Source organism: Spea bombifrons, chromosome 4 (genome assembly GCF_027358695.1).
Source record: "Spea bombifrons isolate aSpeBom1 chromosome 4, aSpeBom1.2.pri, whole genome shotgun sequence".
Taxonomy (NCBI): Eukaryota; Metazoa; Chordata; class Amphibia; order Anura; family Pelobatidae; genus Spea; species Spea bombifrons.
In genome coordinates, this window is record NC_071090.1 from 110,748,246 (window position 1) to 110,760,634 (window position 12,389).

Genomic DNA, 12,389 nt, shown 5'->3' on the forward strand with positions numbered 1-12,389 from the left:
AAATAAAATTTGTATCTGAAAACGAAGGGATCAAAAAAAAAATAAAAAAAATTGAATCAATTTTAGTTCATTTGCTCTATTACCTACCCACCACATTCCTGGTTAAGGTAGGATGAAGTCCATCCAGGCTTCCTTTGTGTTCTATGAAAATACTAATGGGCATCAATGACATCCATTATTAGAAGCATGTATTGCATTTCACTGGCTTCAATAGGCTCCATAACGGGGCTCATTGAAGTCAGTTGAGATATAATACAGGATTCTAATACTGGGGGTCATTGGAACGCATTAGTACGTTCCCTCAATAAAAACATGTTTTGGCCCATTTCCACATGTCTTCTAAAAGGTCTACCTTATCCCCTCCTTACTAGGGGCACGGCGGTTATTAACTTAACTGACCGCTCAAACTCTTAAATAGACAATGCTCCCATACTGCTGAACAAGAGAAAGTTTGGATCTGCCAGGACTCTCTGCACCATACATTCATGCTCCCTTCTCATTGTCCCATAACCCTAAATGCAGCTTTGGTACCTTCAGTTGCCACTAAAGGTACCAATTTGATTGATTGATTTTGTGGTCAGTAAACCATTTTAGTGTTGATTTTGATGTACGTTTTAGATTGTTGTCCTGCTGGAAGATATGACCACGGCTCATTTAAAGTTTTCTGACAGTCAGATGTTATAACAATGCTATATATCCTAAGAACAGCATCATTCCTCTGGCAGACAAACAGCCCCAAAACATTAAAGAGCCACCACCATATTTAACTGTGGGCATGGGATACTTGTGCATATGGCTACGTCTCTGTGTGCACCAAACCCACCTCTGGTGTTTATCTGACCATGGAACATGATCTCATCTCAGTTCCAGTAGTGTCTGGCAAACTGAAGATGCCTGTTTGAAACCTATCCAACAACTTGTGGTGACGTAGGTGTTGTCGGATTGCAGTTTTAGAGGCTCTCTGACCCCAGGATGCAATTCTGCAGCTGTTATCCTTGGAGATTTTTCTGACCACTCCAACTATCTTCTTCCCATTTTGTGAAGCCTGACAACCTTTTGACGCACACCACAGCTATATTTAAACATTGTATTTACATAGCCATATTGTACGCTCAGTGATTGTTTATTTTCCACTTTTTGTTTTCTATCCATTGATGAATCATGTCAATGTGAGGGAGAGGGATTCACAACGTGGCAAAAAGGAACACATTACCCAGTAATCACAAGCTTTAGAGGGCTCTACTGGATTGTGTTTATTCAAAGACAGAACATTTATATCATCTAGATGGCATACCAAGACGCTTTCCCGGACACAAGCTTTGACATAACATGTGTGAAAGTCAATATCAATAATCATAAAGCAGTACACCCTGAACAAAAACTCTCATAAATGTGTAAGTACTTTACTGTGTCACAACACCATAAAGCAATCATACGTGGATGTTATAACATTAAAAACAATAAACGGTTCAACAGCGGGGAGTAGATGGAATGTGAAGCAAGCGGGAATGGTTATTACAAATGACCAAGGGCTAATTGGGGCCAGGAGAAGTGAGGTCTTAGGTTTAGTCCTCCTCCTTAAGATTGTCAATGATGGAATAGTCATTAAGCAAGTTTAGGATCAGCTATCAACAGTCTCATACAGTGTTCTTTTCCCTACGCAGGGTTTACTTTGTAGGAGACCACAAAGTGGCTTTAAAACAACATAGCTGTTGGGCTTCTTCAATGACAGCCTCCGTGTGAGTTCCTGAAAAAAGAGTGGTAGGATCAGGTCAGGGTTACTCAGCTGATGCCTATGGCCATAACACCCTGAATAAATCTAATTTTGGAAGCTAGGCAGGATTTGGCCTGGTTACTACTTGGATGCCTACACGCACTGTGGACTGTGCCGGTATCTGCTTTGGAGGACTCTGTTCCTCAGTTCACTTTGCATTATGATGGACTAATCTGGGTGAGCTTCTTCTCTTCCAGTGACCAAATGAATGGGCTGCTGGTCCACTTAATACTAAGGTGTCTATATGATGGAGAAAAAAGGCAGAGAACACTATCCAGCAGTACCTTCTTGCGCAAAGTGTCAATGTTGAGATCAGGGATGCTGCCTTTCACCTTTTCAGCTTTAGAACCACCATCTCTCGAGCATTGGTAAAATGTTCTTCCAATCTCGTAGGCCGGATGGGGCGCTGAGTATTAGCCTTAAGGAAAGGCGTGGAGTACAGGCAGGGCACACAGCAGGATAGCCATCAGGCAGGGCACTGGGCCTGTTAGCGTGACCTCCAGGGGCTGAAAGTGTGGAACTGTGACACAGTTGAGTTGATATGAGTCAAGTATTGTTTTATTTAAGTTTTACTGTAAATTGGAAGCCATGAATATACACGAGTTGGACATTCATTTCGGAGGAATCTTTTATTTGTTTCTATGAATAGATAAGGTTCAAATTATTGACCTGTACCACTAGGGTATTTTTGCAGAAAGACAGAATACATTTGAGAAACTTCTGAACTGAACAATATGAAAGAATTATTCGTTCAGTCTCTTTGGAGTAACTTTTCCAGCAGGAGGAGACCTCTCGAGGATTCTTGGATATGGCAGTATTACACTAAAAGCCATAAAAAGCATATTTTTTCCTGCCTGGACACATTTTGAAACGTAATCACTGTCGGTATCAATTTAGCAAACACAATTGGAAACCATCATAGACATGGTAAGAATTTTTTGGGAATAATTTATTTATTCAATATTGTTTTGCATCTAGATTTTTTAGAAAACTTATTCTTTCACTCATATGGACCTGAGTGCTGCGCCTAAAGAGAGTTTTCAATCTCTGTAGATCTCATCATCGTAAAAAAGGAACAGGTCCGAATCATGAAGGTAAAACTGAGATAAAGTATACTTTATTTATTATCTATTCATTTTTGTTTGACAAATCCAAAAAATCTCTATAGTTTACATACGTATATTTCTAAGGTCTTTCTTTGCAAATGTCTCAGAGATGTATGCTTATTTATTTTTCTGTGAAAGGTGGAGAATCTTAAGAATGAGACACTAATCAGGGAATTCTGGATTCTAGGATTTGAGAACATCCACGGCACTAAAATCATCCTCTTCATTTTGTTTCTTATAAGTTATATTTTAACATTATTGGCTAACTTCACCATCATATTACTGTTCGTTGCATGTCCCCACATCAACGCTCCAATGTACTTCTTCCTCAGCCACCTGTCGCTCAATGATATCCTTCTCTCCACAACCATCGTACCTGAAACATTCCATATAATAATGAATGGAGGAAGCGCTATTTCTCTGTCTGGATGCTTTATGCAGTTTTACTTTCTTTCGATATCTGCTGCTAATGAGTGTTTGCTCCTCACCGTGATGTCCTACGATCGATATTTGGCCATCTGTAACCCATTGCGTTATTCCTCCATCATGGACCTCAAGCTTTGTATTCTCCTCGCAACTTCATGTTGGGTCTGTGGAGTACTTTTTGCTCTACCACATATTGTTCTTCTGTACAAGATGACATTTTGTGGGACAAATATAATTAACCATTTTTATTGTGACCTGGTTCCAGTTCTCCGACTTTCTTGTTCTGACACATCAGCAAATGAAATAGTAACTGCTATCATCTCTATTCCATTGGTATTCCTACCGTTAATATTTATCGCCATGACTTACATAAATATTATTCTCGCCATCCTCCGGATCTCCACCTCAACTGGGAGACAAAAAGCCTTCTCCACCTGCAGCTCCCACCTGACCGTGGTCTGTATGTATTATGGGACCATAGTGTTTAACTACGTGATTCCATCAAAAGGACAATATTTAGGATTACAAAAAATGATTTCTGTGTGTTACACAATGGTGACCCCGATCTTGAACCCTTTTATATATAGTTTACGGAATGAAGAGATTACAATAACACTTAAAAAATTGGGTTTTTAAAAAAGCAGTATTATATATATATATATATATATATATATATATATATGTGTGTGTGTATATTAGTAACTAAATTGTAGGTATTTAAGTATTCTTTACTTGATGGTTAAAAAAATTGAATATAAACAGAATATAGATTTACAAATCATTTTTACTCCTAACGGCTATTTTTCCCTCTGTTTTTAAGAAAGCCTTTACATTTTTTACAGAACAGATTATGTTCTTTATTGTTATTTAGTATTATTTTTTTTTTTATTATATCAAATAGACAAAAACAGGAAAAAAAACAAATACAAAAAAATACATATACAAGATACAAAAATGCACAATATCCTTCTCCATAAGTTATTACTTAAATATTTAAAACAGGTTGGAAAAAACAAAACAAAGGAATCGCCCGTAATTTGTATCATTGTCTACGATGGTAATATGTCAATGATGATAACAATATATAAAATCCGACTAAAGTGTCTTCTTCTTTCTCAAATAGCTGTCTCCAAATCTTATAACCTTTATCCACTGTTTTCGTCCCCTTACTCCCCATCTCTAATTGGTAATTTAATTGGTGTTTTATCTGTGTCCAAGAAGGTAACAATTGAGATTTCCAGTTTGTAACCAATAGATATTTAATAGCTAGAAATAAATGGATAAAACAATTCTGGTCTTGGCCAATGAGTACCTACTTCAATTTCCCATCTCCAACATTAAGAAGATACCGACGGGAATATTTTAGATATATTCTTTGGGACTAGGTGCCATCTCCTGTGATTCCAAAAGATTTAAACCGTGAAGGTAAGGTTTTATTTTTGGGATTATTCCTATCCACTCTTTTCCCCATTTGTTTAAATTGGTATTAATTTCCATATTTACATTTTTCTTGATTAATCTTGATTCTATTATATCGCCAATATTTTTTTTCTCTTGAAATAATAAATGAATACATAGGCCATTCATATGGAGATTTGACATACAGTGATCTATAGGAAAACTTTTAATTTGTAAGTATTTAAACATGTCATTTCAGGGTAAATTAAATTCTGTTTTAACTTATACAAACAATTTAATCTGTTCGTCCACCACAAGATCGCTCAATTTCCCCATACCATTATGTTGCCAATCTCTGATATCGATATTTTCCATTTCTACTTGGATTATTGAGAGAGGGCAAGAAGTTGGGATCTTGTCTATACATTTTCATTGTTGTCTTAATTATTAATTATTGGATTTTGTTCTTGTTTAAGCCACTTCTGATATTTTGAAAAACGTAGCCATAGAAACAGATCAGGTTCCCAAGCTCCTTTATTGTCTTTTTCCATTAGCTACCAGGGTTCTAGTTTTTTTTCTGGTATTAGCCAACTGCTCAAAGGGGATATCATATAAGTAGTCATTGTATTTTTTTATATTGACTGCTCCAATCCCTCCCTCTTTCCTACACATAAGTTTTCTCGCCACTCTAGGTCTTTTTTTCTCTCCATATAAATTGATCTAAGATCGTTTGTATTTCCTTAAGGTTTCTATCCGGGAGGACCAATGATATCAACCAAAAAAGATATAACCAAATGGGTAGTATATATGATTTAACTGTATTTATACCTCCCTACCATGTTATGTCTATGTGATCCCAGTCTTCATAATATGTCTTGTTTTTTTAGTAGGGATTGATGATTAATTACTAAAATTTATTCCATATTTGATGTTATTAAGATCCCTAGATATTCTATCTTGTCTTTATTCCAGATAAAAGGATACTTTCTTTGCATTTCTTCGTTCAATTATTTTCCTACATTTAGGGTAATGATGCATGATATATTTAATTTATAGTTTGATAATTTTTAATGTCAGACAATATATAGTTTATAGACTGATATGGATCAGAAAGCACAAGCATTAAATCGTCTGCGTCTAAATTAATTTTGACTTGCCCCTGAGCCTTTAATCTGGGTGCTAAATCGTATATTTTCTGTTAGAGGTTCTAATGAGATAATATACAATAGTGGGGAAAGTGGGCAGCCTTGTCTTGTTCCATTTTTGATTTAGAACCATTCAGATGTTATTCCTGATCCTATTATTCTAGCTGTAGGGTTCGAATAAAAAGCAAATATGGCATTCAATATTTTTCTACTCAAACCGTATTCCTTTAGTACTAGAAGCATAAAGGACCAATTTACCCTATCAAAAGCCTTTTCTGCATCTACAGTAATTATGGCCAGAGGAGAGCCTTTCTTTTCTTCCCTGTTAAGTATATTTATAAGACGTCTGATATGTGAGCCAGAGGTTCTCTTTTTAATAAATCCAACTTGATCTCTATGAATTAAATTTGGCACAATATCTTTAAGTCTCTCGGCCAAGATAGTAGAATAGATCTTCATATCACAATTGATTAAGGAAATGGGTAGATAATTGCCCAAGTCAGGTTCTTTGTTTGGTTTAAGTATTGGGACAGTATTTGCTTGCATAAGTTCAGTTGGAAGAGTTATGCCAGTAGTGAATGCCGCTTAAATGCATGTCTATTTTACTTAAAACTGTTTTGTAGGATATACTTGAGTGGCCATTTGGGCCAGGGGCCTTATTTGATTTTAATTGTTGGATAGCTCTTCTGACTTAGGTTTATTTAAATGGTCAGATGTTACAGAAGGTAATTTAGCCTTATCCAAATATTATTTAATATTATTTCTATCTTTTTTCCCTGGGATACAGTAAATATTTTCATAGGCTGCTGCTATTCATTTTGGTTTATAGTCTTCTTTCCCTTTAAAGTTAATTTTATATATTATCTGCATTTTGGCGCCTAGCCTGGCCAGGCTTTACTTACTCTACAGTGAGTTTTATTAGATTTCTTTTCATTGTATATTGATTATTATTTTTTTATTATTATTATTATTATTATTATTATTATTATTATTATTGTATGTCTTTCTTGATATTTTTATTTTGATATGTATTTTGAATATTTTCCTTGTCTAATGTTTGTTTACTTTTTTAATAAATTATCCATTTTTTATATTAATACTTTGCCGGAGCGCTGTCTTCTTTTAGTTATACTTTTTATCTTGTTTTTTAATTTAGCTGTCAACAATTTATCAGCTTTATTGCCCTTATGCTATAAAGGAAGATTTAGAGATTTAAATTTTGCCTTAGTGGATATCAATATTTGTTCATTTATTTGTTTCTGGATTTTATCTAACTGGATTATTTTTATTCTGGGAGTTTAGATTAAAGTAATTTATATAAAGGTTAGATGAGTCAACTTGGTGCTTTTTCTTGTATTGGGTACCTAATTTTATTAAATGCCCCTCATTAGGTACTTAAATGCACATCATATCGATGATAATTGTAGCTGGTCTGATTTATTTTCTTGAAAAAGGGCTTCTGCCATTTTTAATATGTAGTCTATTTTAGCCTCTTCTTTTAATACAATTATTTCTATGTCTTATTTTTTCTATTGCTTTAGTACTCATAGTTACCGCATTATGATCCGTCCAGCATATTTCTATTAAATGTGATCCAACTAAATTTCTTATCATTTTCTCTTCTTTCCAGAACACATCGATTCTAGCATATGAGCTATGCACCCTTGAATAGTATGTGAAATCCAAAACTCTCGGGTCTATTTGCTTTTAAGATATTTTGTTAATGTTTAGCTTGTTTACCCAGATCATTAGGGATTTTATTCTCCATAGGTATCCTTTTATCTAAATCCGATTCTAACTCCATGTTAAAATCTCCCGCTATTATTAAGAGACCTTGTTTGACCTTGTCCACTCTATTTATTATACGTTTTAAGATGCCGACTGAATTTATATTTGGAGCATATATATTTACTAGAGTGTATTCTACTTGATCTATACTGCAGATTACTATAGAAACCCTAGCTTCCGGATCCTGGTAACTATATTTTAAGTTAAAGTCCAAATCATCCGAAATCAGAATTGCTACACCTCTTTTTTTTTTTTAATACCTGATAATGAGGAGCTAAACATTTTAGTATAACCCAGAATTTTCATTTTATTGCTATCCTCTTTCTTCCAATGTGTTTCTTGTAGAAAGTTTATATCTACCTTTTCTTTCTTTAATAATTCTCTACAAACTGATCTTTTATGTGGAGAATTTAATCCCATTCACCAAATGTATCGACATACCGTCTAATCCCTGATATCCCATTATCACCATCGAAACCTTTGGACAGAAAGGGCGTTTTAACATATATTTTCCCCAACACCGAATTTCTATACATAAAACAAAAATATATTGCATAAAAACATATACAAATACACATATCTTCTTTGATTCGCAAAGATGCCATTACTACTGGGGCTCTCCCTTATCTTAAATATAATATACAGTTCTTTCCGGTGCCATATAAATTGAGGTTATTCTACGGGAAGAAGGGGGTAAGAGTGGGGGAAAAAAATAATTATATTATATCTTCAATAGAATTATGCCTTTAACTATACCTGATATTCTTTAATACTCCCTTTAAAGTGATAAACTTAATATCACAAATATAACAAAAAAATATTTATGTAGGCATACACCCCTTACACTAATTTGTCTTTAGTAGACTTCATCATCATTTAAGTAAGCCTACTATTCTTAAATTCCCTTTAAAGTGATATAATTAACATAATTTTTTTATTATATATATATATATATATATATATATATACACACATCACTTTTAGTGTTATGACTTCAGAATTCAACATAATAGCCTTAAATGAAGGGAAAAAAAATATATATATATATATATATATATATATATATATATATATATATATATATATATATTAGACTTGGGCACCAGGGGGCTCTTCGTCTTCGTGTTCGTCTTCATCCCAAAAAATCTTCGTATTCCGCGAATATTCGCCCGTTCCTGTCTTCTCTTCTGGCGAATATTCGTTTTTTCTTCGTTTTTTTCGGTTACAGAGTTAATACGGGGTTAACACGTACCGCAGCAGCTCTGGCGCCAGGAGTTTAAATGTCCGTATCAGCAACTCTATTGGTCGCCAGCAGGTTTTAATGTAAAACCAACAGAGGGCAGCATTCTGTCCGAACATATATTAGCCATATGTGGCAGTGTGCTCATTTGCATTTATTCAAATAAAATATATTCCCATGATCCTTTCGTGTAATGGTTTAATACAAAAAAAAACCCCAAAATAAATAGAAAAGAAGAGTTTGCAAGTTCGAGAGAATTAATGTCTGCGAGTGCGGCGGGGAGACCAGCGGATCATGGGAATATATTTTATTTAAATAATTAATAAATGAAAATGAACAAACTGCCACATATGGCTAATATATTTTCGGACAGAATGCTGCCCTCTGTTGGTTTTACATTGAGTAGCATAATAACTTATTAAGCTACTCAATGTATCTTACCAATAGAGGGCAGCATTGTTACGAATGTTATAATAAGTTATTATGCTAAGTTAAATGTCCGTACCAGCGACTTTGTTGTTGCAGCAGGGTCCCAGGTTGCTTTATTTTTTTTTCTGCCTAGCAACTAGTGGTAAGGGGCCGTGCGAGTGAGCCTATTGGTCGCTTGCACAGTCCTTTACCCTACGGGTTTCTGCTCCCGTTATCCAACGCAGCATCGCAGGGGTTAACGGGAACGGAAATCAGGAGTTAAAAAGGCTGTGCGAGTGAGCCTATTGGTCACCTGCAGGGCCTTCCTCTGGCATCAACCAATTGGCTGATGCCAGAGGAAGACCCTGCTGGTGACCAATAGGCTCACTCACACTGCCCTGTAACCCCTGACGACGAGCCTACGGATTTCCGCTTCAGTCAAGGTAGGCTAGATGGGGAAGGGGCCGGGGAGATTAGTAGACGAAGGCGAAGATTCTTCGCGTGTGAGTCTTCATCTTCGCCTGCGTTTTACCGGCACTTTCTTTTCTTCGGTGTGTCTTCAGAACGAACACGAAAACACACTCTTCGTGTTCGTTTTCATGTTCGCCCGAAGACGAATACACAAGTCTAATATATATATATATATATTGTGTCTTCAGTAGAATTCAGCCTTTAAATATTCCTAATAGTCTTTAATATTCCCATTCGAGTGATAAACTTAATATAAAAAAAATTATATATATTATTTGTGTAGATATATACGTCCCTTACAATATTGTGTCTATTCCACTTCCTTAATTTTAATGGAGTACGGCGTTGATCTATTTCTCAGTGCGTCTCCCCAACTTCTGTTTTATCCATCTCGCAAGTTGAAACGGTGCTTCTGACCTTCTTCAAAAATAATAATAGATTCTGGGAAGCCCCAGCGAAATTTTATTCCATTTGTTCGCCTTGAGTGTAGAATAGATTTTCCGAGCTTGTCTGGTTTCATAGGCAAGATCATTGTATGTGTTTATATACTTACATTTCTCAGATATTGTTTTTCTCCATCTAGTTAATGCCATAATATTTGATTCGAATCTGTATGATTTAAAACATACTAATCTGTCCCGTGGTAAGTCTTTTGCTATGTGTGGTTTGTACATTGTGTGACGTCTTTCAAAAATATTTCGATCAAGTTGCATTAATCCATCTAAGGAATTAATAAATTCTAATATATATATATCCTTCAATATGGGCTGGTTCTTCTTAATTTATGTTATTTATATTTTTTTTGTGGGTCTCCCACCACATATCACGTGCAGAAGGCTCCCCCTCTCTCTCCTCAGCGAAAAAAAAAAAAGATTTAAAAAAAAAACTAAAATCTCCATCAACGTCCAACTTCCCCACCGTTCTCATCCAGCCTCAGCTCCCACAAAGCCTCCTCAGACACCTCGGATAAGCTATTAACCCTCGGATTCGCTGTTAACCCTCCTTTTCCTTTCTTCTCACATCCGCGGTCAGCGCCCCAGTACTGGTGTTTCCCTTTCCCTCCCCAATCAGATGTCTGTGCCGCCTCAGGCAGAAGCCGAACGAGGGCGGGTACTGGACGGCACACGCGAAAAAGTCAGCGTCGTTATCTGCATCAGGTCTTCTCCTCAGGGCCCCAGCTCACAGAGCATGCAATACGGCGTCCACGTCATCACGTCATGCTCCGCCCCCTTTAGTATTTTCTACAGGGTCCTTGGCAAGTACTTGCTTCCAGGCCCCGACAAACTGTTGCAATTTGAGGGCCAGTCGACAAAGTGGAAGATGAGATTTAATGTTGACAAATGTAAGGTTATGCATTGTGGTGCATGCCGTGACTCTGCCTTTTTGCAGAAGTACTCTAACGGGCCAGAATAATGCGACCGATTCACAGAGAAAGAAAAGCGTTTCTGCACCTCTCTCTCTCCACAAATCGGTGTGCATGTTTCTGGCCTCTTGCATTAAATTTCATAAAAAATTTAATTAATTTGACTCCAAAAGTCTATTAGCTAGCCAGTTGATTGATATAATTACCTAACTTACGTTGTTTTGTTCTTGACACTCCTGAAACTACTAACAATCTTTTTCCTTCCTACCCCTCCCAAGTAGAGCCAGTTGTATCCAAGTTCATTTTCTACTGAGAAGGCCTAACAAAAAGACTTGCTCTCTTCCATGATCACGTGATAATACTCCTGAACCTCTATATTGCTTTTGACACCATTGACCATCTTCTTGACTTGTAGAATGATTTGTGGAGAACGAGAAAGGTTTCTGCACCTCTCTTCTCTGTGAATCCATCTGCAATATTCTGGCCTTTTGGTGTACTTCTGCAAAAATGTAGCGCCACGGTGACCACAACGGGGACATCCTCTCCCCCATTTTTCAAATTGGTAAGAGGGTGTGTGCACTCTTTTGTTGAAGTACCTGAAAAACAGAGCTGATACCAATGAGAAGTAGACAAAGAAAGAAGGACGAAGAACAAGAAGCGGCAAGAGAGGAAGTGGAGCTGAGGAAAAGGAGACATGGACAAGGAAGCGGTTGGTGGAGAAGATAGGGAGATGTTGACAAAGAGAGAGTAAGTGAGAGTGTGAGAGCAATGGAAGCAAAAACATTGTTTTTTTCCTATATTTAATGTATTAAACGTACATTGTTTTTACCAGTGTTTCAAGTTATATATTATTGTACGTGTTTGCAAAAAAAAAGAGATGGGGAGAAAGTGGGGATCTGATGGGGGAAAATGCTGCCCCCCCCCCGATTTTTAGGGGTTCCTACGCCCATGGGTTCTGGTTAGACCCTTGTGTACATGGATCATAGATGCTCTTGTTGATTTTAAGCCGCCAATCAATGAATAATCATCGGATCGTAGAGAAGGAGGCCAGTGGAGCAGTTGCAGATTTGGACTTTACTATTTGGGGGGGGGGTTAAAGAATGCATTTTATAAGTTAAAAAAAATGTATACTGTATATTGCATATAGTAAAAACTAATCATATATTAAACAAAAAGAAAATCTGTATTTTTATTCATTATTTTTTGTGTGTTTCTTGATTTCTTTTTATTTTACCTTGGATGCCCCCTATCTCTCTAGAGCAGCTGTCAC

The 12,389-nt window shown here is 36.3% G+C and overlaps 1 protein-coding gene across 1 annotated transcript; it reads left to right on the forward strand.

The window, feature by feature from the left end:
- Positions 1-2,862: 2,862 nt before the first annotated feature.
- On the forward strand, positions 2,863-11,169 carry LOC128491717 (olfactory receptor 5V1-like). Its single transcript, XM_053464030.1, has 3 exons — positions 2,863-2,868; positions 3,019-3,798; positions 10,828-11,169. The coding sequence occupies exons 1-3, from the start codon at positions 2,863-2,865 to the stop codon at positions 11,167-11,169; spliced, it is 1,128 nt and encodes a 375-aa protein (XP_053320005.1).
- The last annotated feature ends 1,220 nt before the right edge of the window (positions 11,170-12,389 follow it).